Source organism: Urocampus carinirostris, chromosome 18 (assembly GCF_059441175.1).
Source record: "Urocampus carinirostris isolate Australia breed hairy pipefish chromosome 18, RoL_Ucar_1.0, whole genome shotgun sequence".
Taxonomy (NCBI): domain Eukaryota; kingdom Metazoa; phylum Chordata; class Actinopteri; order Syngnathiformes; family Syngnathidae; genus Urocampus; species Urocampus carinirostris.
Genome location: NC_142366.1, coordinates 1,746,707 through 1,772,443, shown reverse-complemented (window position 1 = coordinate 1,772,443; position 25,737 = coordinate 1,746,707). Strand labels below are relative to the sequence as shown.

At 39.4% G+C, this 25,737-nt stretch overlaps 1 protein-coding gene across 2 annotated transcripts in view; it reads left to right on the top strand.

Annotated features, from left to right (window-relative positions):
* Nucleotides 1–25,737, top strand: part of galnt11 (UDP-N-acetyl-alpha-D-galactosamine:polypeptide N-acetylgalactosaminyltransferase 11 (GalNAc-T11)) — a 28,031-nt gene that overhangs the window by 1,453 nt on the left and 841 nt on the right. The window contains exons 2-11 of one of the 2 annotated variants that reach the window (XM_088322684.1): nt 1,617–1,849; nt 2,301–2,424; nt 3,868–4,034; nt 4,690–4,812; nt 4,873–5,122; nt 5,185–5,302; nt 5,869–6,021; nt 10,119–10,325; nt 10,387–10,491; nt 23,799–23,936. In XM_088322684.1, the coding sequence (XP_088178810.1) occupies nt 1,654–1,849; nt 2,301–2,424; nt 3,868–4,034; nt 4,690–4,812; nt 4,873–5,122; nt 5,185–5,302; nt 5,869–6,021; nt 10,119–10,325; nt 10,387–10,491; nt 23,799–23,936 (1,581 nt within the window). In that variant the 5' untranslated portion in view covers nt 1,617–1,653. Of the gene's footprint in view, nt 1–1,616; nt 1,850–2,300; nt 2,425–3,867; nt 4,035–4,689; nt 4,813–4,872; nt 5,123–5,184; nt 5,303–5,868; nt 6,022–10,118; nt 10,326–10,386; nt 10,492–13,917; nt 14,114–23,798; nt 23,937–25,737 lie in introns of those variants that run through there. The other variant, XM_088322685.1, reaches the window with a different exon arrangement.

Below are 25,737 nucleotides of genomic sequence, written 5' to 3'. Positions count from 1 at the left end.
TTTCATCCATAGCGCTAAAAATGTCTTATCTCATCTCATTAGCCGTACCGCTTATCCTCATTAGGAGCCCATCTCAGCCATCTCCGGGCAGTGGGCAGGGGGCACCCTGAACTGGTTTGCCAGCCAATCGCAGGGCATACAGGGACAGACAACTCATTCGCTCATTCACACCTCGGGACAATTTGGACCGGCCAATTCACCTGAAATGCATGTTTTTGGAATGTGGGAGGAAACCGGAGTGCCACGCAAGCACGGGGAGAACATATAAACTCCGCACAGGAAGTCTGGAGCTGGATTTGAACCCATGACAGGTTCCCGTGACATGAACTGTGCCGCACAAGCGCTAACCACTGCGCCGCCGTGCTGTTTCTAAAATGCTAAAAATGTCGTTTATAAAAAAAAAAAAGATGAGCTGAAGGTGTAACACTTGTGAGAACCACTTCAAATTTCATGAGTAACGATACATAGGTAAATACCTCGGTACTCCAACATAATCCGTTGAGAAGGACAATTGTTCGAGAAGTTAAACATTTCTTCTTATACAACGTAATTCTTTTTATTATTATACGTTTCCGCGCATCCGAAAACACACAAAATATGAATAAGACGTGTATCGCAAAGTACAAAAAAAATGAATTTAGTGTGCAGCAAAACAACGGTAAATATTTGATTTGTGTAAATTATATACATTATATATTATCAAGCTAAAATTCAAACATTTCAAATGACTGCTTTTTTAGTCTACCACTGTACTGATTCAAATTAATCAGTACAGTACTGGTCCTGATTCAAATTAATCAGTACAGAGGTTTCACTGTATTTTGATTTCCTGTAACGGGAATAGAGCAATTTGGTCTTGTCTCCTCTACCTCTTCGTAATGTACATATGGCTCCGGAGTTCTTTTCTGTTTTTGGAATGTTTTGTGCAGATAAAGCAGATTTCTATTGGGAACCTGATTTAGGCAAAAGTTGTCCCAATGAAGTGATTAATGCACGTATGTTATTAATGCACGTATGTTATTACTGCGACAATATGTAGCATTATACATTTGCAAGTTCTGTTTTTCAGAACATATTTGAAAATTATTTAAAGATTAATTCAGAACATTTTTGAATTATCCCCTTTTCTTCAAATGATATTTCGTCGCTACCATGTTGATTTGGAAAACTTTCCAACTATGGAAAACTTCTTTTACCCTCCTTTAGCGCAAGGGTCTCAAACTTGAAGATAATAGTTTGAGGCCCCCACCTTAATACCAAAGTTAAAGGCACATTGTGTATTATTTTACCACAAGATGTGGCTGTATTCTGTCGTGCAACCGGAAACTAGTGCTTAAACTCACAAGTAATAATTGCATGGAGACTCAAAGTGACAATAAGTAAACTTTTATCCTTTATACTTTGTCCCGGCCTTTGGCCTGTTTTTTCGTTTTTGGGGACTCATCGCAGAAAAATTTCTCAATCTACGGGTATTTTAAACAATGCACATTTTTCATGTTCATAATTCTCGTGTCATCCCGATTTGTTGGAGTAGTGAGGTATCATTGTATTTCTTCTGTGCAAAATCCTCCTTAAAAGTTCAATATGCATGCTTGAAGCTTTGGCTTTGTGTTTAGCATTGTTATGTAAAGCAATGCTTCAGGCGCCGCCGCAATGGCTCTGGTGCCACTGCGCTACTTCTGCTTCGGCTGTCTGGTGACCTCGGCCGCCTGGTCCGTTCTCCTCTTGGTCTACTTCTCCCGGACGGCCCAGCCGGGACTCGGCAGGACGCCCGTGGGGTGGCCTCAAAGGGCCCCTGCCAAAGAAACTGCTCGCCAGAGCCAAAATTATGGCGCAGGGGATGAAATGGGTGAGTGAAGAATGAGAAGAGAAGGAGTTGGGGCTCCCGTGACTCACCTTTTGACACTAACAGGCAGGGTTGGGTAGGGTTACTTTATCTTGATTACTTTCATTTACTTTTGGATTACTCCAATACCAAATATGCTAATAAAAGACAAAATAAACTAAATATGAATAAAATTATGACTCACAACACGTGGTAAGCTTTCTCTCCTGGCTTCGATCCCCGGGAAAACTAACATAAAATGCGTCATAAGCAAAAATAAATTAAATCCAAACAGCTTGCCAACATCATTTTTGCCGTTCCAAATATTCCGTTACTCCCCAAGCCTGCACAAAATTTAGAAATTTTATTCATATTTAGTTTCTTTTGTCTTTTATTAGCATATTTGGTTTTGGAGTAATCCAAAAGTAATTGAAAGTAATCAAGTTAAAGTAGCCCTACCCACTCCTGCTAACAGGTATGATCTTTAACGAGGCTGACCAGGAAGTGCGAGATGCTGGTTACCGCCAACACGCCTTCAATGTGCTCATCTCGCGCCGCATCGGTCCAAGCCGCCAGCTGCCCGACACCAGGGCCAAGAGGTAAGATCGGGCTTCGAATACTCCCAAAAAATTAAATGCTGTTCTCGAACCGTTAGAAGAATATGAACGCTTTTGGTCTGTTTTGAAAGGTAACTCTCTGAAATTGGGTCCCAAACTGAAATAATCACTGCAAGTGCCACTAACATTGTTTAATCTGAGTTGGAACACACAAAAATGGAAGGTTTTAGTTCTCGCCTGATTTTTTTTCTCCGATTAAATGCCTGCAGATGAGTTTACCCTAGGGTATCTTAACAGGAAAACGGGGGAAACAATAAGTCGAAGCCTTTACCTGGTACGTTGGGAAATTTGATCAAAATCTGAAAAACTTAATATTGTATTTTCTAATTGGTTACTACTAGCTAAATATATTCAGAGCCACAAGAGGCGAACTCCCTTTTATCAAACAAGGACTGCAATATTCATTTTTGTGAACCAACAACTTGTTTCATGCAGATGTTTCTTATGCACACATTTTAACAAACCACAACCTGCAACCGGCCTGATTTGCTTGTTGGGCCATAAACCACAGCAGCAGTACGTCTTTAAGAATCTAGCGCGGCCCACGGGCACCAGGGTGCTCATAAGGACAGTTGAAGTGACCATGGACCTGTTCTGAAACTAGCTTACCGGTGGTTTTCTAGTCAAAATTATTTATTTGTCGACTGAGTCTATATAGAATAGAATATGTCTTTATTGTCATTGTAACAACATGGGATATATTGTAACAACGAAATTGGAGGACTCCAGGTCCACATTTAACAGTGAGGATTATGAAACAAAGAATAAAGGAACAAAGAACATGTTTTAACTGTCTTTGTTTGGTTGCCTTCTTAGCCAGACCCGACTGGCAGCCTTTTTCTTTTGCCCTATTTTCAATAATTAACCTGGTTATAACATAGTAATAACATGACACGTTATTTTAGAAATTCAAATAAATATATTCCAGCTAATGGACTTCATGGACAAACAAAATAATTTCAAGTTTTGAGTATTTGTGTATTTAAAAAATATTTATTTGTCTTTTTATTGGTTAATTTTACAGGAAATACAACAAACTAAATTCCAATTTATGTTCAAAAAATGTACAGTTTTTTCAGCCCGCTATCCGGCTACCTTTTTAAAAAAAATTGTTTTTTAAATATTCACACAATATTACTTTACGTTTTTATAAGTACACAATATTGCCCAATTTTGTTGTCACAATATGTTAACCCATTTTGTAACAATAACAATAAAGGTATATTCTACATACATCTTTGTTTAAAGCCAGCAAGAGAGAAACTTAGCTCGAACATAATGATTGACATTTTAGGTCCGACCCCCCAAAAAATCGGGTCTAGTCAGGCTTGGACTTGGGCCCAAGATCTTACCTGGCAGGGACCGCGGGTTGCCCCCAACCCCATTTTAGTGTTCCTCTGCCACTGACTGACCGTCCCTCTGCAGGTGCAGCGACCAATCGTACCCTGAGAACCTCCCGTCGGCCAGCGTCGTCATTTGTTTTTTTAACGAGGCCTTCTCAGCACTGATCAGGACAATCCAAAGTGTTTTGGAGCAGTCCCCTGCACACCTCCTTCATGAGATCGTCCTGGTGGACGACCACAGCGAGCTGGGTAAGTGACTGCAAGATTCTTTTACCTTTTGTTTGGCGGTCACCACCTTTTTTAAGTCAACATAAACGTTTTCGTTACCAATAAGCATAAAATGCTCCCAGCTTATTATGTAACTATTGTGTTATTAACAAGTTGTCAATATTAGTCCTGCAGTCAATGAATGGGTGAAAAAAAAAGTTTTTTTTTTGGTCACTATCATTCTCTGTAATTTGTATTCTTTCTTGCGGTTTGTAGCACTCGTTTTCAGTTGTATTAACGTGTAATGGTCAGATACTACACAGTGTCCCTTAAACAAACATTCATAATAAGAAGAGAAGACACCAGTTATTTTTAACTTGTAAGGAAATCGAGAGGACCAAACATGATGCCCAAGAGGTACATTATCCAACCTATTCTAAAGATCGCCCTGATCCCTTTATTTCTAATAAGACTGTTCCAGGTTACATAAAGTAGACCAACCCTGAAGGGTAAGGAAATCAAGGAACAGTGACAGGAAATTGGACTACCCGCTCGATCATAGGTGGAGACTAACCACAATGATGCAGACAGTGACCAAAAAAAGAACAACCATAGCATTACAAACATTCTTCATTGCAAGCGGGCAACAATGATTTTGACAAATGTAAAATAAATGTAAAAATGTTTATCTCATCAGCGGAGCTGAAAGATGACCTGGACCGGCACATCCGAGACCTTCCGGAAAAAGTCAAGCTCTTCCGGAACCAGCGGAGAGAAGGACTCATCCGAGGTCGCATGATTGGCGCTAACCATGCCACAGGTGAGTCAGACGACCTTCCCGTGACCTTCAGCATACTCACTTTACCTTTGTGTGTCCCAGGTGAGGTCCTTGTGTTCCTGGACAGTCACTGCGAAGTAAACAAGGCCTGGTTGCAGCCCTTGCTGGCGGCCATTCTGGCACAGCCCCAAACGGTGGTGTGCCCGGTCATCGACATAATTTCGGCTGACACACTGGCCTACTCGCCATCCCCCGTGGTCCGCGGGGGGTTTAACTGGGGCCTGCACTTTAAATGGGACCCCGTGCCCGCTGCTCAGTTGGCCGGGCCTCTGGGCGCCGTCGCCCCCATCAGGTGAGGAGTATGCTGTGTTGTGCCACTAACTTTGGCTGACTTACCACCCTTCCCTCCTTTAGGTCACCCACCATGGCAGGGGGGCTGTTCGCAATGGACAGGAAGTATTTCAGCGATCTGGGCCAGTATGACGCCGGCATGGACATATGGGGTGGGGAGAACCTGGAAATTTCCTTCAGGGTGAGGCTTGTAATGGTGACTCTAACATTGGATGCAACAGGAATGGAGCGCCAAATCTTAACCACTTGACCCCCAGGGATTTAATTTTTTTTTACTTTTTCTCTGCTCAACCCTTGCAGTTGGTAGCAACAGGAATCTAACCTAGGTCACAGTGGTGGGAGCCTGAATTCTAACCACACAGCTACCATTGTTATATATTCAACAACAAATACATTTGTTCATGTCACTAAGCCTATTGCTGGAGAACTATAGTCGTTGGGTTTTCAGTATGGAAGTTTTGATTGTGTGCGGGTCCGTGAAGGAAACACATCCTTCTTCCTGGTCTATAACGCACTTTTGAGGGTTCCTGTGCTGTATTTATTACAGCCCAAGGTGTACAAACCCTGCACCCATACTCTAGCTCATGTGGCCGCCAATTAAGTTTGAGACTACTACTCTACCACACAATTCCTTGTGAGAAAGAAACTGAGCATGAGTAGTTTATTGTCAAATATATGAAAAAGTCATTTGAATTTGAACTGATTTACCGGCTTTTTTCACGTTAATATTGTCCGCTTGTGCGTCAGATTTGGATGTGCGGCGGGCAGCTGCTGATCATCCCGTGCTCCCGCGTGGGCCACATTTTCCGCAAAAGGCGACCGTACGGCTCCCCGGGCGGCCAAGACACCATGGCCCACAATTCCTTGCGCCTCGCTCACGTCTGGATGGACGACTTCAAGGTACACAATCTATCTTTCCTTTTTACATTTCTCTGACAATCAAACGCATCGGAATCAAAAACTCGGTGGTACTCATCGATTTTATTTTAATAAGTTTTTTTCTTTTTGATGACAGATTCGTGCGAGCTGTGAAAATAATCAAAAACTCACCTCTACTCTTTATAAGCAAACTTTAAGTCCACCTATTCTAGTCTGCTTATTCATCATTTGAATTTTAACGTTTTATTATTTGTCCTTTTCAGTGTGAAACCTTGAGTAACATAAAATGGGTCTTTAATGTCAATGAGTTATTTATATTGAAGCTTTTTTTTTGTCAAGATGTATAGGCAAGCTTGGGGTAAAAGACAGATCTCCTCGGGAATATTGTTTCTTAACAGAAGGTGCTTGAAATTCTTGAAATTGTTTGAGTTTTAATTTTGTTCTTTCAAGGTTAGAAAATACTTGACTTTTGGCGGAAGTGCTTGAAAATGCTGGATATTGTTGCCATATTTCTTGACAGTCTGAATCTATAGTGCATGTAAACATTTAAGATAAAAGAAAAAAAGTGTGTAAAAATGACGGTGATACGCCCCCAACTGGCCACACCCAATTGGACAGCTCTATTAAGAAAACTGGCTCCTTTGGGCCAGTTCAGCCCGCAAATGGCTCCTCAGATTTTTACTGATATATTTTTTATAATCATAAAACATTTATTTTATTTAGTAATTCCAATTTAGACACAGATCCTTTAAAAACACAACAAATATAAATTAAAAAGAGTAAAACAAAAAAGATCAGCGGTTGATTGAAAGCAGGCTGCTTCGGAGTAATCAATTCATTAAAATGAGCCCAAATTGGGCTCTTTTTTTATTTTGCTTGATATGCATTCACTACTTTCTTTTTTTGTCTTGGATAATAATTGAGTTCAGTACCAAACAACTGTAGAGCCCTTTCCATGTTTGTAAACAAGTGTGAAACTGCGCGTGCGTTGTTGAAGCAAAATGGCAGAATTCATGTCAGTTCATTTATTTTCTGTATCGCTTATCCTCAGTAGGGTCACGGTAGGTGCTGGATAAGCATCCATCTTCGGGCAGTGGACAGGGGACACCCTGAACTGGTTGTGTTTGACGATCCCATCTTTGGTCTCGAAACATCTCTCTTGTTGAAGCCATGATTCTTGCCAATCCACTTAGTCTAGGAGACCTCCAAGGTGTGATAACTGCACTGTTTTTAACTGCTGACGAGCAGACTTAATCTAAGCCAGATGCCCAATTAAGGAAAGTAATTGACTGGGTGATTCCTTATTTCCTTCCTCAAATTGAGTGATTTTATATTTATTTCCCTGCGCTTACTCTATAAAAGTAACGTTTACTGACCATTGCAATGTTTTTCCTTCATTTCTTTTAGTGTTTCTGAATGCCAATATGTTGCACTTTGGAATGACCTTACGATCGTTTCATGTTCGTGATCTAATTTTTTTTCGACAGAATAAAATGTCTGGGTGAGGGCTTGCCCAAGACTGGTGATCCCATACTTTTTGCTAGGGGTTGTATAAGTAACCAGTGTGGTGAGTGTCAGTTTAACTTTGTTAGCGCACTTCATGATTACTTTAGCAATATTAGCGGGTGATACGAAATGATTTGAATTTGTATACATATTTATAATCAACCTTTGTGGCCAGTGCTACGTAGTTTTACTTTGTAGAAGCACTTCCTATCCCATTAGCATTGCTAAAAAAAATTTGGGATTAGTATCTACTTTCATAAGCAACCAGTGAGACCATTGCTACTTTTTTGTTGTAGAAAAACTTCCTGTCCCACTAACGAGTGCTACAAAACATTTTTTGGATCGGTAGCTACATTTATACTACTATTGAGCCCAGTTCTACTTTTTACTTTGTAGGAGCACTTCTGGCTTTATTAGCGAGTGCTATTTTTTTTTTTTTAATTGTACATCCATTTATAAGCAACTAGTGTGGTGACTATCCCTTTTACTTTGCAGTAGCACCTCATGGCAATAGTATATACTACGAATAAAGAGTGATATTTTTTGGTGCATGCTTTGTGCCCATTGTCCCTATCTGTGTCAACTACAAAAATACTGCAAAACTAAATATCAAATTCAGTGCTTGAATACAGGGACCTAATATAACATTTTGTTTTCATTCTGAAAAGTTAAAAGCTAGAGAAATACTACAAAAATACTACTACAAGAATACCACGATACAAAAATATTACTGCAGAAATATTTCAACAGAAATACGACAAAAATAATTTGCCGTAAGACCATGGAAATGCTTCCAAACACAGTACTACACAAATACCAATACAGTAATACGATAATACGAAATACTACGATTGAAATATTACAACTGAAATACTACAAACATAAACTACAATATGGAAAAACTACAAAAATACTACAATGGAAATACTTCAAAAATACTTTTAATGACATAATGCACACATTCAATTACAGTAACACTATAATGTAAAAATAGTATTCCAGAAATATTACAACAGAAATACAAAAATACAACTACGGTTTTATTACAGAAATTCTACAAACATTTTATTGTGGAAAAACTACGAAAATATTAGAGAAATACTCCATTAAAATATCACTACAGTAATACTTAAATATAAAAATACTACTAAGAAATTATCTGACAACTACTACAAAAAATACAATTAAAGTAAAACAACCAAAATATTACTATGGAGATACTACCAAACTCCCCCAAAATAAAACTACACTAATAGAAAAATACTAGAGGAAATCTAGGAAGATACTACTAAAAATACAACTAAAATTATACTAGAACAGTAAATATCAAATTTAGTGGTTAAAACAGGAACTAATTATGAGCTTTTCAAAACACATTTGAGGAAACTGTCTAAAAACAAATATAAAGAAATCTAACTTGTAGCTGTCTGCATGTACAGTATTATTTATTCAGAATAGAAAAATTGGCATATGTCTCAAGGATGGGCCCCATTTTAGTCCCCAATTTGGCCCCTAACTCCATATAGGTGCCCACCCCTGCGTTAAGGGATCTGTGAGTTGGGAACATATATCAAAGATCAAATCAAATTTATTATAAAGCACATCTTAGGTTCATAAATTGTCACTTAAAGTGCTGTATAAAAACTACGTGTACAAAAAGACAATCAAATCCTCTCATTTATCCTCACCCAACAATCCCAAACATGTAATAAAGACACTCAATGGTTAAAAATACAATAAAAACAAGTTTTCCACACTGATAGGGATGGCAGGAGATGGCCCCAGGATTTCAGCCATTGAACCAGTGTGGGGGGCCCCCCAAATGATGAAACACTGAAATATAAAAATTGACTAAAAACAACTTAAGACAAAGCATAAAAATTGAAGTAAAATATGTTACAGTGAGAGATTAGACCATAAGCAAATCAAAGCTAAGTAAAAATGAGCAATATTAAAAAAGTGGGTCTTGAGCCTGTTCTTAGGAATATCAAGGGTCCGTTTGGACCCGGATGTCATACGACAGACCGTTCCATAGGTGAAGACAAAAGTGGCTGAATGCTGCCTTACCATAAGTGCAGGTCCTCACCTTAGGACCAGGACCATATTTACAACCGGGTTCCTGCGGATCCCTGAAAAGCCTTAATATGCATTGAATTCATTAATCTAAAAATAAGGCCTAAATTGGCATTAAAATTTCTTGAATCCAATTTTCAAAAGTCTTATTTATTTAGTAAAAGTCATTTTTCATGCATCATGATAAAAATGCTTCATAAATTGAATTAGTAGCTACTGTATCTGCCAGTTTTGAATGAGAATCCATCACGTACTGTAAACATCATTTTTATGTATTGTTTTCCATGTCTAAAACTTTGGAGGGTTCTATTTTTTTCAGATGGAAAGTTTTCAACTGGACTAAAATGTGATTTAAAAAAAGAAGGGGAAAAAATGTGTTTAAAATTGCCTATAATTCATGTTTTTTTAATTGTTTTTTGATGACTTGGTGCTAAATTTGATTTTAAAAAGCATTTTAAAAAAAGTCTTTAATTTAACTTTAAGCTGGAGGAGAACCCTGTTACAAGCAACTAGTCTGGTGACTCACTTTTACTTTAAAGGAGCACTTCCTGTCCCTGCGCCCGGAGCTCCGTGATGGCGATTTTGGCGACATCAGCGATCGCGTGTCGCTGAGGAAACGTCTTAAGTGTCGTTCCTTCGCCTGGTACCTGGAAAACATCTACCCTGAGATCAACAGCAAACAACAAGCGCCACCTTTGCTCGGCAACAAAATGGCGGCTCGTCCGCGCGTGATTCTCCGAGGGCGGGTAAACGAGACCGTGCCTCCCGTTGCTGTGGCAACATGATAACGCTGGCTTCCGGTTTCAGCTCCGCAACTCTGGCAGCGGCAGGTGTCTGGTGGCGCAGACAAAAGTCAGCCAGAAGGGCGGCGCTCTGGTGCTCAGGCCTTGTGACCCCAGCAATCCCGAACAGGTGAGTCACCCAGATCCTCTCCTTGTGGCTCATATTTGTAGCATCTATGCCAGAGGTGGGCATCTTTCTGGAGTGGAGGGCCGCAATGGGTTCAAAAATGTGGTCAAAGGGCCCATCCTGGAAATAGATCCCATTTCTTCATTTACGAATGAATATTCATGCAGACATCCAAACATTATATTTCTTTTTAAACAGATCAGTCTCATGAAATTGGTTTTGAAACACTCACAAATAAAGCCAAGTAATATATATAGGTCTCTGTTTTAAGGACTTGATATTTAGTTTTATATGTTTGCTATACTTGTATGTTTAAGATGGCGGCTGCGCATGGATACATGCTTGCGGCTTGCTCTCCAGCTAATCTTCTATTTATTGCCGTTCTCTTGTCTTTTTTGCTTTCACTTTTGGACACATGTGTGGCCAAAAACACTTACAGTAGGGACGAACTTATTCGGTTGGGTGGGCGTCTAAATTTCGATTTTTCGGGCACTTTTTATACCGCCCATGATATACCGAGCGAACTTCAAAAAGACCCGGCATCCTTGTGGACAGCTATTCCTCTTAATAAACGACGCCGACGGCCCCGTAAAGAAAGGAAACAGAAGCGTGGTTGCCGTGCAGGTAGATGTGTGAAGCGTGTGAAGTCCAAGCAGCAAGATGGACGCGAGGATGGACGCGAGGATGTAACTAATTCCACCATTCATTCCTCGCCGGACAACCGACGCTTTAAACTCAGCGCTCACGAGCGGCCACAACGCCGGGAGCTTTTGAAGATCTCGACAAAGACTACAAAGAGTTCAGCTAAGTCAAATGATTCAGCAAAGCTGAAATTTGGTCTGTTAAATATTAGATCGCTTGCTCCAAAAGCTTTACTTGTTGATAACATTATTCGTGATTATAAACTTAACTGTATGGGTCTTTGTGAAACGTGGTTACGCCCGGATGAGCACTTAGCGCTAAATTATGCCTCTCCCCCAGACTACGAGAGTAGTCATATAGCACGCACGCTGAAAAGAGGTGGTGGTGTTGCGCTAATCTCTGAAAAATCGCTCAAATTTAATACACGTACCTCTAATAATTACAAAACGTTTGAGGCTCTTGTGATGCGGTCCCCTCAATTGTCAATTGATGTAATAACTATCTATCGTGCACCTGGGCCATACACAACTTTCTTAGACGAATTTGCTGAACTTTTGTCTGAACTAGTAACCTATGCAGACAAAATTATAATTATGGGAGACTTTAACATTCATATGAACTCCCCACACAGTTCACTTACTATTGCGTTTAGTTCTCTAATTGATGCATTTGGTTTTACTCAACTGGTTGACTTGCCAACCCATAAAAATGGGAACACGCTAGACTTGATTCTGACTCGAGGAGTTTTAACCTCAAACATTATGGTTCTACCGTGTACTACTGTTATCTCTGATCATTATTTAGTGACATTTGAGGTGCTAACTAAATGTAGACTTAATAAAGCTGAGGGATTTAGCGGACGCAATATAAGCACTGGCACAGTTTCTGAGCTCTTTGAACTCCTTCCTGGAGCAGTTGCGTCCTTTCCTAAATACAATGGCTCGATTGACTCACTCATAAATGAGTTCAATACCACCCTGACTAGTGTGCTGGATTCAATAGCGCCCATAAAACTAAAATCACGTCCTAAAAGACGCACACCTTGGTTTACTGATGAAACTAGAGCCCTTAAAAAAGAATGCAGGAAATGGGAGAGAAAATGGTGCGCTACCAAGCTTGAGGTTTTCCATCAAACCTGGTGTGACAGCTTGTTAAAGTATAAAGCGGCCCTTGCCTCTGCAAAATCGGCCTACCTTTCGAAGGTGATTGCGTCTCAAAAGAACAACCCCAAAGCCCTTTTTGACACTGTAGCATCGCTTACAAGGCAACAGGCTACCGCAGACAGTTCGACACACTCTGCTCAGGACTTAATGGTCTTCTTCACTAAGAAGATTCGATGCATACAGGAAGAAATTGCAAAAGATATTGTTAGTACCACACGTATTAAAGGACTGAAATTTACAGATGCACGACAGGGTGGCTGCCCTGGGAAAATGGCCGGTTTTAGTGAACTGTCACTTGATGATCTCAAACAAGTGGTGAATGCGGCCAAACCGACAACTTGCCAGTTCGACCCTCTCCCAGGTTCACTTATTAAAAGTCTTTTTAGCGTCCTTGGGCCTTCAGTTCTAAATATTATAAATACATCACTCTCCTCAGGTGTAGTTCCAGCAGCTTTTAAGTCCGCCGTTATTAAACCCACACTGAAACGACCCAACCTTGATCCAGAAATATTAAGTAATTACAGACCTGTTTCAAACCTACCTTTCCTCTCTAAAGTACTCGAAAGAGTAGTGGCACAGCAGCTGAATGCTTTCATATCGGAGAATAACCTTTTTGAATCCATGCAATCAGGATTCAGGGCTAACCACTCTACTGAGACAGCTCTGATCAAGGTAACAAATGATCTCCTAATGTCAATGGATTCTGGCGCTTCATCACTTTTGCTGCTGCTGGATCTTAGTGCTGCTTTTGACACAGTGCGCCACAATATCCTACTAGAACGGTTGGAAAAATGGATTGGTCTCTCAGGAGCCGTCCTCTCGTGGTTCAAATCTTACCTCTCAGATAGGACGCACTGTGTTAAATATGGTGAAACGACATCTGAGCCCTTTAATGTTACCTGCGGTGTTCCGCAGGGTTCAGTGCTCGGCCCCCTACTTTTCAACATTTACATGCTTCCATTAGGTGATATTATTCGCAAGTACAATATCAGCTTCCACTGCTACGCAGACGACACTCAACTATATCTTCCGTTGGAGGAATCTTCCACACTAAACGGTGGAAATTTGGAGGCCTGTCTCACTGAGATAAAAGAGTGGATGTCACTCAATTTCTTGCGTCTTAACTCTGAAAAGACCGAAATGTTAGTCATTGGTCCTTCTAAATGCCGGGACTTATTCGCAAAAACTGCTGTGAACATTGACAAATGTCACATCACACAGAGTGACTCAGTTAAAAATTTAGGTGTCATATTTGACCCTGATCTATCCTTTGAGATGCATGTAAAGCAAATTACTAGAACTGCCTTCTTCCATCTTCGCAACATTGCTAAAATCCGTTCAATACTGTCTCAGTCTGATGCGGAAACAATAATTCATGCATTTGTTACCTCCCGTCTCGATTACTGCAATGCACTACTCTCCGGTCTCCCGAAGTCCAGAATTAAGTCTCTTCAGCTAGTACAAAATGCCGCAGCGAGGCTTTTAACTAGGACAAAAAAGTACGATCACATAACACCGATTATGGCTAACCTGCATTGGCTCCCAGTTAGCCAAAGATGTGACTTCAAAGTTCTCTTAGTATTGTACAAAATCATACATGGACTTGCTCCCTCTTATCTTTCAGATCTGATCTGCCACTATGTCCCGGTCCGAAGCCTACGATCTGAGAGTGCTGGTCTTCTGATGATCCCGAGAGCAAAGAAGTCTTCTGCTGGTTCGAGAGCGTTCTCCATCCGGGCACCGGTGCTGTGGAATGCTCTTCCCCCTGAGATTCGATCTGCAACCTCAGTGGAAATGTTTAAATCTAAACTTAAAACTCACTTCTACTCCATTGCATACGAATAACCTACTCCTCTTGTCGGTTGAAAATAGTTTGTGTAATATAGTGTAACAATCTGTGAAGCCCTTTGAGACTCTTCGTGATTTAGGGCTATACAAATAAAAATGACTTGACTTGACTTGACTATTTAGTAGTTTTGTAGTCTTTGAAGTTGTATTTTTGTCATAATTCTGTAGTATTAATGTGGTTTTATTTTTGTAATATTTCCGCAGTATTATTTTGGTAGCATTTCCACAGTAGTATTTTTTTTTTGTTTGTTTGTTTGTTTTTTTTTGGTATTTTTGTCGTCTTTCGAGTGTAAGATTTTCACTGTATATCAGTAGTATTTTTGTAGTGTTACTGTAGTTTTATTCTTGGTGTATTTTTTGTAGTATTAATGTAGTTGTGTTTTTGCTGTATTTATATTGTAATACAGTAATTCTGTTGTAATGTTTTTCTTGTCTATCATAATATCGAGGTAGTGATTTTTTTTAGTATTACCGTACTTGTATTTTATGGGCTGTATTTCAGTTGTAATACTTCTGTGGTTGTATTTTTGTTGAATTTCTCTAGTAATATTTCTTTAGTAGTGTTTTTGTATCACAATATCACTGTAGTGTTATTTTTATAGAATTTCTGTGCTATAATAGTAGTGTTTTTGTATCATGATATTACAATTACTGATATTTTTGTGGTGTTTCTGTAGAAGTATTTTTATTTTTTTCCCTCAGTTTTGTTTTAGTAATATTTTATAGAGTTTTCGCAGTATTTCCATATTAATATTTTTGTAATATTACTGTAGTATTTGTTCTGGGTTAATATTTCTGTGGTAGTATGTATTTATTATTGTACTAGTGTTTTTGTAATATTTGTATTTCTTTTTAAGACAAAAGCAAGATAACGTATGTTTCTATCCCCGTTGCCACCATTGTTATTTGATTGTGGTCAGCTAGAAAATGTATCGACTGATGATTGCACAAATATGGATAATACAGGCATGAAAATGGGTCAGGGGTAAAAAACTGTGTGGAGCAAATATTTTCCTCTCCAAGCCTTTTTTGGGCGGGTTGGGGTTTGCTCCGCCCAACAAAATATTGAGCTCTGTCATTCCACGCCATTGGGGGTATTGATGAGCTCAAACAATGTCCAAATATTCACCTGTTCAAACCCAGATACAAAAGAACATTACTGTCAAAGAACAGAGAGAGAGAGAAAAGGGGGTCTGAAGAATATTTGGAGATTAGAACCATTATATAACAAGTGTATGGTTTAGGCCAAAAATTACTTTTTAAAAAAAAGTATTAATACAGTGTCTGAAACTCATAACAAAAAGTTAAGTCAAGTCAAGTCAAATTTATTTATATAGCCCTTAATCACAAAAATGTCTCAAAGGACTGCACAGGATTACAGTTACAAAATTACACAATGACCTGATCTTAAACCAGCATGCGGGCAAGGAACGACTCAAAAACCTCAGTGTGAGGAGAAAAGAGAATCCTTGAGAAAGGACCTCACATGTGGTAATCCCCCTTCCAGGATTGACCAGGGTGAATTACAATTAGCATTACTGTACACATAATAGTGGACATTAGGTAAGATGTTGAAAATGTCCGGAAAGTGCATGACATCAACGACGACGCCAGCTGGTAAATGCAGGGGTTGACATGCTGCAGGTCAGACCCCGGTCCGCTGACCCATCCCAAATCATCCTTCTCCTTCGTATCAGCCAGGCAGGCCTCAGAAAAAGACAGGACAAAACAGAATACAAGGTGGGCATCAATCATATGCTTTGGAATAGAAGTGTGTCTTAAGCCTCAATTTAAAAACTTCCGTTGAGGTTGCAGATCTTATCTCCAGAGGCAGGGCGTTCCACAACACCAGGGCCCGGATGGAGAACGCTCTCGAGCCCGCAGACTCCTTGGCTCTCGGAGTCACAAGTAGACCGGCATTTTCCGAGCGCAGACTCCGTGCAGGAACATAGGGGGAAATCAAATCGGAGAGATAAGAGGGTGCAAGCCCATGCAAACATTTATATGTTAATAAGAGAACCTTAAAGTCACATAGTAAGTGGACTGGGAGCCAGTGCAAGTTGGCCAATACAGGAGTAATATGCTCAAACTTTAACTATTCTGAACCAGCTGCAAACTTTTAATGCTAGACATCGGGAGAACAGAAAGCAATACATTACAGTAATCAAGCCGAGAAGTAATAAACGCATGAATTAAAATCTCTGCATCTGATTGGGACAGCATTGAACGAATCTTCGCAATATTACGGAGGTGGTAGAAAGCTATTCTAGTAATATTTTTCACATGTAACTGAAACGACAGATTAGGATCAAATATAACACCTAGATTTTTGACCGAGTCACTATGGGTGATATTACATTTGTCTAGGTTCAGGGTAGTGTTTGAAAACAAATGACGACAGTGAGCTGGACCAATAATCAACATTTCAGTTTTTTCTGGGTTAAGGCGTAAAAAATTATTTGACATCCATCTTTGAATCTCAGTAAGGCAAACCTCCAGATTTTTAAAACTTAAATGTCCAGTTTTTTCCAGTGGCACATACAGTTGAGTGTCATCTGCATAGCAATGGAAACTAATATTATACTTGCGGATAATGTCACCAAGTGGGATCATATAAATACTAAAAAGAAGGGGGCCAAGTACAGAGCCTTGAGGAACACCACAAGGGACATTAGATTGTTTAGAGGTCAGATTGCCATAGTTAACACATTGCATCCTGTCTGACAGGTAGGACCTAAACCACGAGAGTACAGTTCCTGAGATACCAATGCGTTCTAGACGAATCAATAATATGTTGTGGTCGACCGTATCAAAAGCAGCGCTGAGATCCAGCAGCAGTAACATTGATGAGGCACCAGAATCTATTGTTAAAAGGAGATCATTGGTTACTTTTGCAAGGCTGTCTCAGTAGAATGATTTGCCCTAAATGCTGACTGGACAGTTTCAAAAAGGTTATTTTCTGACATGAAGTCATTTAGCTGCTGTGCAACGACCTTTTCAAGTAATTTCGCAAGAAATGGCAGATTTGACACTGGCCTATAATTACCTAGGCTTTCTGGGTCAAGGTTAGGTCGCTTAAGCGTGGGTGTAATGACGGCAGACTTGAAGGCTACAGGAACAATACCCGAGGATAGCGATATATTAATAATATTTAAAACTGATAGTCCTAAGATCCCAAACAGATCCTTCACCAGTGAAGCTGGAAACGGATCAAGCAGGCACGTAGTTTGTTTGGCCCTACTGACCATCTGTGTTAGATTATCAAGGGACAAAGCATTGAAACTGGAGAATGTTTCTGAACAACCGCTGACACAGTCCATACCTATCACCTCCACATCTTTGATATAGGAGGAGGAAACAGAGCGTTCTTTTAAAATTTCATTCCTGATTAATTGAATCTTTTTATTAAAAAATTCCATAATGTCATTAGCAGAATGAGTGCAACCATTTGGGTTAAGTTGTTGTCTGGTAGGTTTCGCCACTGTTTCAAATAAAAAGTTTGGATTATTCTTATGTTCAACAATAATCTTAGAGAAATATGAAGCTTTAGCTGAGGCAAGAGCTACTTTATATTTCAGCAAACTGTCACACCAGGCCAGTCGAAAAACCTCCAGCTTAGTAGTGCGCCATTTTCGTTCAATTTTTCTGCAACTTTGTTTGAGTAACCTAGTTTCTTCAGTAAACCAAGGTGTATTCTTCTTAGGGCGGAATTTATACTTTAGGGGCGCCACAGAATCAAGAACATTTACCAAAGCAGTATTGAAGTTGTTTGTAAGTGAGTCAACAGACCCAGTGTACGAAGGGAAGGCTGCAGTTACCGTAGGTAATAATTCTTTTAAGGCTAACACAGTTTTAGGGCGGATATTGCGACTGCTAAAGCCTATATTTTCCTTATCAGAGTAAACATTAAACAGCACCTCACATTTAACAACACCACGGCAGACAACTCTGAAAAGTTGCCTGCCCAGCCATAAAGTTGCCTGCCCCATTTTTCACAACTTGAAAGACGACTAATCGCAAAAAAAAAAAAACGTTGTTGTATTGAGGAATGATAATCAGAATATATAACTGAACAACACTTTAAAATTAGGTTTATTATGATTCTATTTATAACATTCATCGCATGTATATGACATCGCTGTTTTCCATCTGCCATCAGTATGTACCTGTATTTACTCATCTTCATTCATGCAATGTTAGCGTTGCGTCGTCTGCTACAAGCCACGTGAACTCCTCTTTTCACGATGCTTTTCGTTTACGTTTTGTAGCGTCATAAATTTTGTTAGCTTCTTTTGAATCTTTCTTCTTGGGCTGAGGTTTTGGCTTGATTCTAACCTATTATCCATTTTTCTTGTGTTCTCTGTGCGTCTACTTTGGAAAATGATGCACGACCTTATAACGCTCGGGAAAGTCCGGAAGCATTGAGTTATTTAATGCAGACCTCTGATTAGCTGGCAAGTATGCAAATTACCAAACGAACCGAAATTTCCAAACCGAACGAAGATTTAGAAATCGGAATAAACAAACGTTTGATTTGAAAAAAAAAAAAAAAAAACGAAATATTTTTTTTCTCTTTGAAAAAGTTGTCGGCCACTTGGGCAGAGACGTTGTGTACGTTGTATGTCCAATGTAAAAGATTGTTGAATGTTACTGTCACCATAATTTTATGCAAATTCATCACAATCTACATTTTCATTTCTAAAATGACAATGGAGCAAATGGATAGCTCGGTGATGATGGCGAAAACTAAACAAAAACAAATAAATGGAGATGCATATAGAGATAACTTTTAATAAGAACACAAAACAGTACCCCCGCGACCCTACTGAGTATAAGCGGTGCAGCTCATGAGATGAGATTAGACAAAACAGTACTGCACAACTCATAGGTAGGGCAGACAAGTGGGAGCTTTGATGTTGGAGGCATCGGGCCTAAGCTCCCATGTTTTGTCTTTTAATGCAGAGATCAGGACTCATAGCAATGGGTGGTACTCCTGCCTGGATGATTAAGTTACTGTGCATCCACAGAACCTTTTTGTGAGAAGTTTGTTATATGTAAACACACCGGAGAGCTACAGTATGTCACAAAAGTGAGTACAGTGGAACCCCGCTAGTTCGCGGTTCCACTTTTGAGGGTTCAGACCTTCACGGGTCTAAAAAAATATACCTTACCTTCTGAATAAAAGCATTTATTGACTTGAGCAAGCGCGAGCTTATGTCAACTGAGAACACGGTGTATTGTGAAGTGGAGGGAGGCCCTGACACAATGCTTAGTCATGGTCAGTTACCGCTTCGCTCATGCTACCGCTGAAGTGTTATAACTCAGCCAGTTGTTAATATTTCTTTATTTCCAACCCCTCAAAATGTTCAGTGGCATCGGACCTATCCATACTCATATACTTTTTCATGTATTTATTCCTCCCCCTGTCCCTTAGGAAAGTACATATCCTAGAAGTGACTGTAATATAAACTAACTGAACTGTATATACATAAAAGTAAAATCATTGGGTGAATATTTTATATGGCACAATTAGACAAAAAGTGGTGAAATTTTGTTCTTCAATACATGCCATTTTTAAATTTATTTATTTATTTTTTTTAACCTCACACAATCTATGTCAATGTACATTATTGGGACGTGACCTTGAAGTGTGGTAACATTTATGATTTTAAATTTTATTTTTAACCCTTCAAAATGTTCAGTGGCATCAGACCTATCCATACATAATATAGATTTTCATTTATTCATTCCTTCCCCTGACCCTTTGGACAGTACATATCCTAAAAGTAACTGATATAAACTGAACTGTATATACATATACATAAGATTTTGGTGAATCTAGGTGAATATTTTACAGCACACAATTAGAGCTTTGTATTAGTCAAAAAGTGGTGAAATCTTTTTTTAACGATAGCAGTTTCCCCAAAAGGGCAGCACGGCGTCGCAGTAGTTAGCGCTTGTGCGGCACAGTTCATGTCATGGGAACCTCCTGCGTGGGTTCAAATCCAGCTCCAGACTTCCTGTGCGGAGTTTGTATGTTCTCCCTGTGCTTGCGTGGGTTTCCTTCGGGCACTCCGGTTTCCTCCCACATTCCAAAAACATGCATTTCAGGTGAATTGGCCGGTCAAAATTGTCCCTAGGTGTGAATGAGCGAGTGAGTTGTCTGTCCCCGTGTGCCCTGTAATTTGCTGGCAACCAGTTCAGGGTGTCCCCTGCCCACTGCCCGGAGATGGCTGGGATGGCTGTGCACTCTTTTCCCTGACGCTCTCTTTGGGAGATTTCAGGTGAAACAAGAGCTTTTGCCAATCAAACTTAGAATCTTAGAAACGGACATAGTTGCAGCAAACATCAGAAGACCCAGTTCCTTGCCCCACAGGCTCTTTCTTGAGTCGCCTTTTGACTTGTAAATGCCAGCTAAAGTAAGAGGCCCTAAGTATGCTGTGCGGTGATCGTGTTCTCCTTGTAAATTAGTCATTGTGACTATGTGGTCTATAATTTCCTCTGTAAAAAATAAATTGAATGCGGTGACAGGGTTACTGATACTGGCAATGGCATACAAAGTTGGCCCGGGGTCTGGCAGTGTCGCAGGCACAAAGTGTGATGGGACCACAAGATTTTTTTTTTTTTTTTTTTGGGAGCGCCCAATGTTTGGTTTACTCACGTTTTCTTCCACTTAATCTTGCATTCTCATCACCAGGATCTTTCTGCATGTCCCCTTCCTCCACATCGTTACCCGGTTCACCGTCGTCAGAAACCCTTACTGTTTGTCCCGCTTCCGCCCAGCAATCAGGTTCAAAATCCTCATTGGAACAGTACGGGTTTTCAGAGGAAAAAAATCCTCTGGTTCACATTCTTCCTCCTGATCAAATGCAGTGCTTTATTGGCTGAGTATTTCCTTTCCATCCTGCCTAAGTCACTGTTGGTAGGTAATGGCATTGAATTGAATTGCCCCCTTTATACATTTTCCCAAAGAGGTCATGATCCAATTGGATTCAAACAGCTGACCAATCATAGTTGAGAGTCAAACAAGTTTTTTATTCGATTGTTTACCATTTCAATGGGAATCATTCAGATGTTTATCTTTCCCATGGCAATCAATCAGGTGTTTATCCTTTAACGCAGCCCACAAGTGCTTTGCCAAGAGGCACACAAGCAAATCAAGTTTAGACACTTTATTTTGCAACAAGGTAATTTTTTTGCAGAAGTCTGCAAAGCAGGGCAAAAGAATTGTCGTGTGCAGTATGCGCCACGGTGTGGAATACCAGTGTCATAAGGGCTGAAGTCAGTGTTCTGCCGGCAAAATCATCATTATTATTATTATTATAACAAATAAATACCAAAATCCTGGGAAATGCATTGAAATACACCAGGTTTATGATAAGTCAAAGATTATGAATCATAATGGATGTCTATGTGTCCCAATAGTGTGCATAGCACACTTTGTGTATACTATTTGGGTGGCTCCTAAATACAATAACATATAAATCACAACAGAACGCAATTTCTAACATATCATGTTCTCATAACCTGAAGGAAATTTGGGTGGCCAAGTGTTTACTTTTCAACACATTCTCTTTGATGGAAATTTAAAAAAGCATTAAAATGTAAATAATTGATATGTGCACACCACGAGGGTTAAAAGTCCACAACACATAAAAAATGTGACCGTAAGAGGAGCTTAACAGTTTCATATGCAAACTGCCTTTTTGTGCTCCTGAGCCTATTCTCCTGCAACTCCGGTTCCATGTTCAGTGCCTTGGCAACTAACACAGCCTCATCAAACCAAGACTATCGGTATTCGGAGAGGTTGCTTTTGCCAGTGTTAATTAGCCTGACAGCAATATCAAGTTGCACGGAACTGGACTGTAAGTAGCTTGTTCACCTGGTTTCTGATCGTAAGAAGTACACACCATGCGACTGCCTCCTAGTAGTACGAAAAACTTCATTCAGTAATTGATTTAAATACTATGGTTGTTTTTGGCTGGAGTTTTGAATAGAGTTTGGTATAGCTCAAATGGTAAGATGCATTTCTTATACTCACAGAGTTCTCGGTTCAACCCCCTGTCAGTGCAATGGAAATCATTGGATTTTTTTTTTTTTGAGCAACTATAATCTTAACCCTCGCTCAAACTAAAATCTCAGCCTTTCAAATGGTCCTGCCTTGACTGGGGATTGAACTCACAACTCTGTGATTGTATTATGGGCGTCCAACCATTTGAGCTAATAGTGGTGACACTTTATTACCATAACCCTAAGCGAAGCTCTAAACAAAACCGTAACGCTAGGACCAACAACTCTGTGTGTGGAAGGTAGATGCCTTTCAATATTAGTAGCCCTGTGACTGCACTATTGACATCTTACCATTTGAGCTAACAGTGCTGATATACATTCTAATCATGACACCAACCGTAGCTCTACAAAAACCACAACCCTAGGACTGACAAGTGGCGAGACATCTAGCTGTACTGGTAGCTTAACTGCCTGGATGCATGTATTACACTCACAGGGTTCTGGCTTTAACACCCAGTAAAGGAAGTACACAGTCTAAGATTAGGGTTTTGTTGGAGCAACTAAAACTTTCGCTCAAAAAAAACCTTTAGCCTTTGAAATTGTATTGCCATGACTAAAGATTGAATTCACAATCCTGCGATTATTCTATAGGAATGTTGCAATTTTAGCTAACAGATGTACTTAGAATTACCCTAGATCAGGGGTGGCCAACCCGGTACTCAAGAGCCGCATGCCCTGCATGTTTTGGAGGTTTCTCAGGTGATGCAAATTTTAAGATTGTTTGCAAGCTGTGCGGGAGCTTGATAATGACCCAGGTGATTGGGATTACCTGTATTTGAACAGAGAAACTCCAAAGACATGCAGGACATGCGGCTCTTGAGAACCGGGTTGGCCACCCCTGCCCTAGATTCAATGTAAAACTCTTAACTTAAAATTTGAACTGCCTTGACTGGGATCAAACCCACAATTTTATAAGTGATTTTCAGACATCTTACCATTTGAGCTACCATTGCTGTCATAGACTCTTATTAATTCTTAACCCTAGCTCCAACACTTACCAAACAATCATAGTTTCAAACATAGTTAAAACAGAAAAAACCCTAACCAAAACAAATACTCATTCACGATTGAACACACAGCCCTGTAAGTGAAATACAGGCATCTTAATGATAAACAAGTATTTTTTCTGATTCCCACCAGAACTGGAACCCTTTCCCAAGCTCTCCACACTAATCATGTCTCCAAACCTAGTTACAGCAAAAAAAAACGTACCCTAACTCCAATTACAACCCTAGCTCCAGCCAAAAACAAAAACTTAGCTGCAACCTAAACCCCAAATTTATACTGGCTTGACTAGGGATTGAACCCATGGGATTTTGCACTCACTTTCTTATCTGCAAACTCATTAAGCCCTCCTCAACAAAGTTTTTTTTTTCCACAGATCTACCCTATACATGTAGGCCACCCCTTTTGACTCCCAAACGGCTAATACTGTACACTGAAAGGAGATTTAAATGCCTGGGTATAATACAAATTTTGATATTTCTGGCCAATTTAGGATTTTTTTGGGTGCGCCTTTTTTTTTTGGAAAATAATGTATTTAGTGTCTTTTTAACGGGGTTTCTGTGTCTCCTGAACGTGTCTCAGGAGTGGACCTACGACGACGAAGGTCAGCTGATCCTGTCCGGCCTCCTTTGCATGGACGTCTCCGAGGTGCGGACTTCGGACTCGCCCAGACTTATGAAATGTCACGGCTCGGGAGGGTCGCAGCAGTGGAGCTTTGGGGTGAGACACACAAAAATGACAAAGCAATATTTTTTTAATATTATTGCAGTGGTGTTTGTACCGTTGCATTTCTGTTGTAATTTTTCTGTAGTAGTATTTTTGTATTGTCTCTGAAGTCAGATCTCTGTAGTATTACTATATTTTTTGTAGTGTTTGTTTCTGCAGGGTATTTTTTTAGTATTTTAATTGTAGTGTTTCCAGTAAATTATTTGTAGTACATTAATAGTATTTTTGTAGTATTTCTGTTGGAATATTTCTGCAGTCGTATTTTTGTACTATAACTTAAGTTGTATGTTTGTGTTATTTCTGTTGGAATATTTATGTAGTAGTATTATATATATATATCTATATACATATATATATATATATATATGTTTAGTCTTTTGGCATAAGGATTTCTGTACTATTACTATAGTTTTATTGTTGTATTTTTTATTATTTCTGCAGTAGTATGTTTGCAGTATTTCCTTCGAAGTATTTTTGTCGTGTTTCCATCGTAGAATTTTTGTAGTATTTATTTTTTAACATGTCTTTAGTAGTAATTTCGCAGTGTTTTTGCTGTTGGATTTCTTTAGTATTTTTATCATTTTTTTTCTTTTACAGTATTACCATAGTACAACAGTATTCCTGTTGTAATATTTCCGTAGTAGTATTTTGGTAGTGTTTTGCAGTATTTTTTTCAGTAGTATTTTTTTAGTCTTTTCATAGTAGTATTTTTGCAATATTTCCATAGTAGAATGTTTATAGTGTATCTGTAGTTTTTTTTGTAGATTACTGTAGTTGTGTTTTTGTAGTACAGTGGAACCTCGGTTTTCGAACGCCTCTCAGTTCGAACAAATCGGTTCTCGACCAAAAATTTCGAGAAATTCTTGCTTCCCTTTTCGTTCAAAAAATCGGAGTGCGAACGCCGGTACGCAAGGGGCGATGCAGAGAGGCGTACGGTTGTAGATTGCCCCCACCCCTCGTGAAGAACTGTTGTCACGTGAGCGCGCACTCCTTTTTGCTTTCGTTTTTAATATCGGTGAACCGAGTGTTTTAACCCCTAATTATGCCTCGGAAGAAGGTCGGTGCAAGCACCAAAGTTGCTACAGGTGAAAAAAGAAGATTAGTGCGTACAACTATTGCATTTAAGAAAGAAATAATAGAAAAATATGAAGAAGATGTGCGAGTTTCCCTTCTTTCGAGGGAATAGAGCATGGCTTCTGCAGACCACCACAAAGGTAAGAAATCCTATTCATAAATCTATTCTTTATCCTTTAACCGCTCACCACTTTTTGTGGAGATCCGGGTGCTAAATGACGTGTAAACGACCTGATTTTTTTATTTTTACACGTTCATGTTAGCGTAATCTTTCATACGGAAGATAACGCTAACGCGAACGTACGATTAGCCTGGGTTATCTTCATGTTTATGTTTGTGGTAAACATTTAGGGTGTTGGAACGGATTTTACATTACTTTTAATGGGAAAAACGATTTTCGGTGATCGACCAAATCGGTTTTCGAACAGGGTTCTGGAACGGATTATGGTCGAGAACTGAGGTTCCACTGTATATCTGTTATGTTTCTGCAATAGGATTTCTGTAGTATTTCTGCAATGGAAGTTTTCTAGTATTTCCATAATGGTATTTTTATTTTGTTTATGTAGCATTTTGTATTATTCGCATAGCAGTATTTCTTTTTGTAGTGTTTCTGCAGTTGATTTTTTTGTTGTATTACTAGTTTTATTTTTGTAGTATTCCTGCAGTTGTATTTTTCTAGTATTTCCAATCGCAGTATTTCTTTAGTATTTCCATTGTCAAT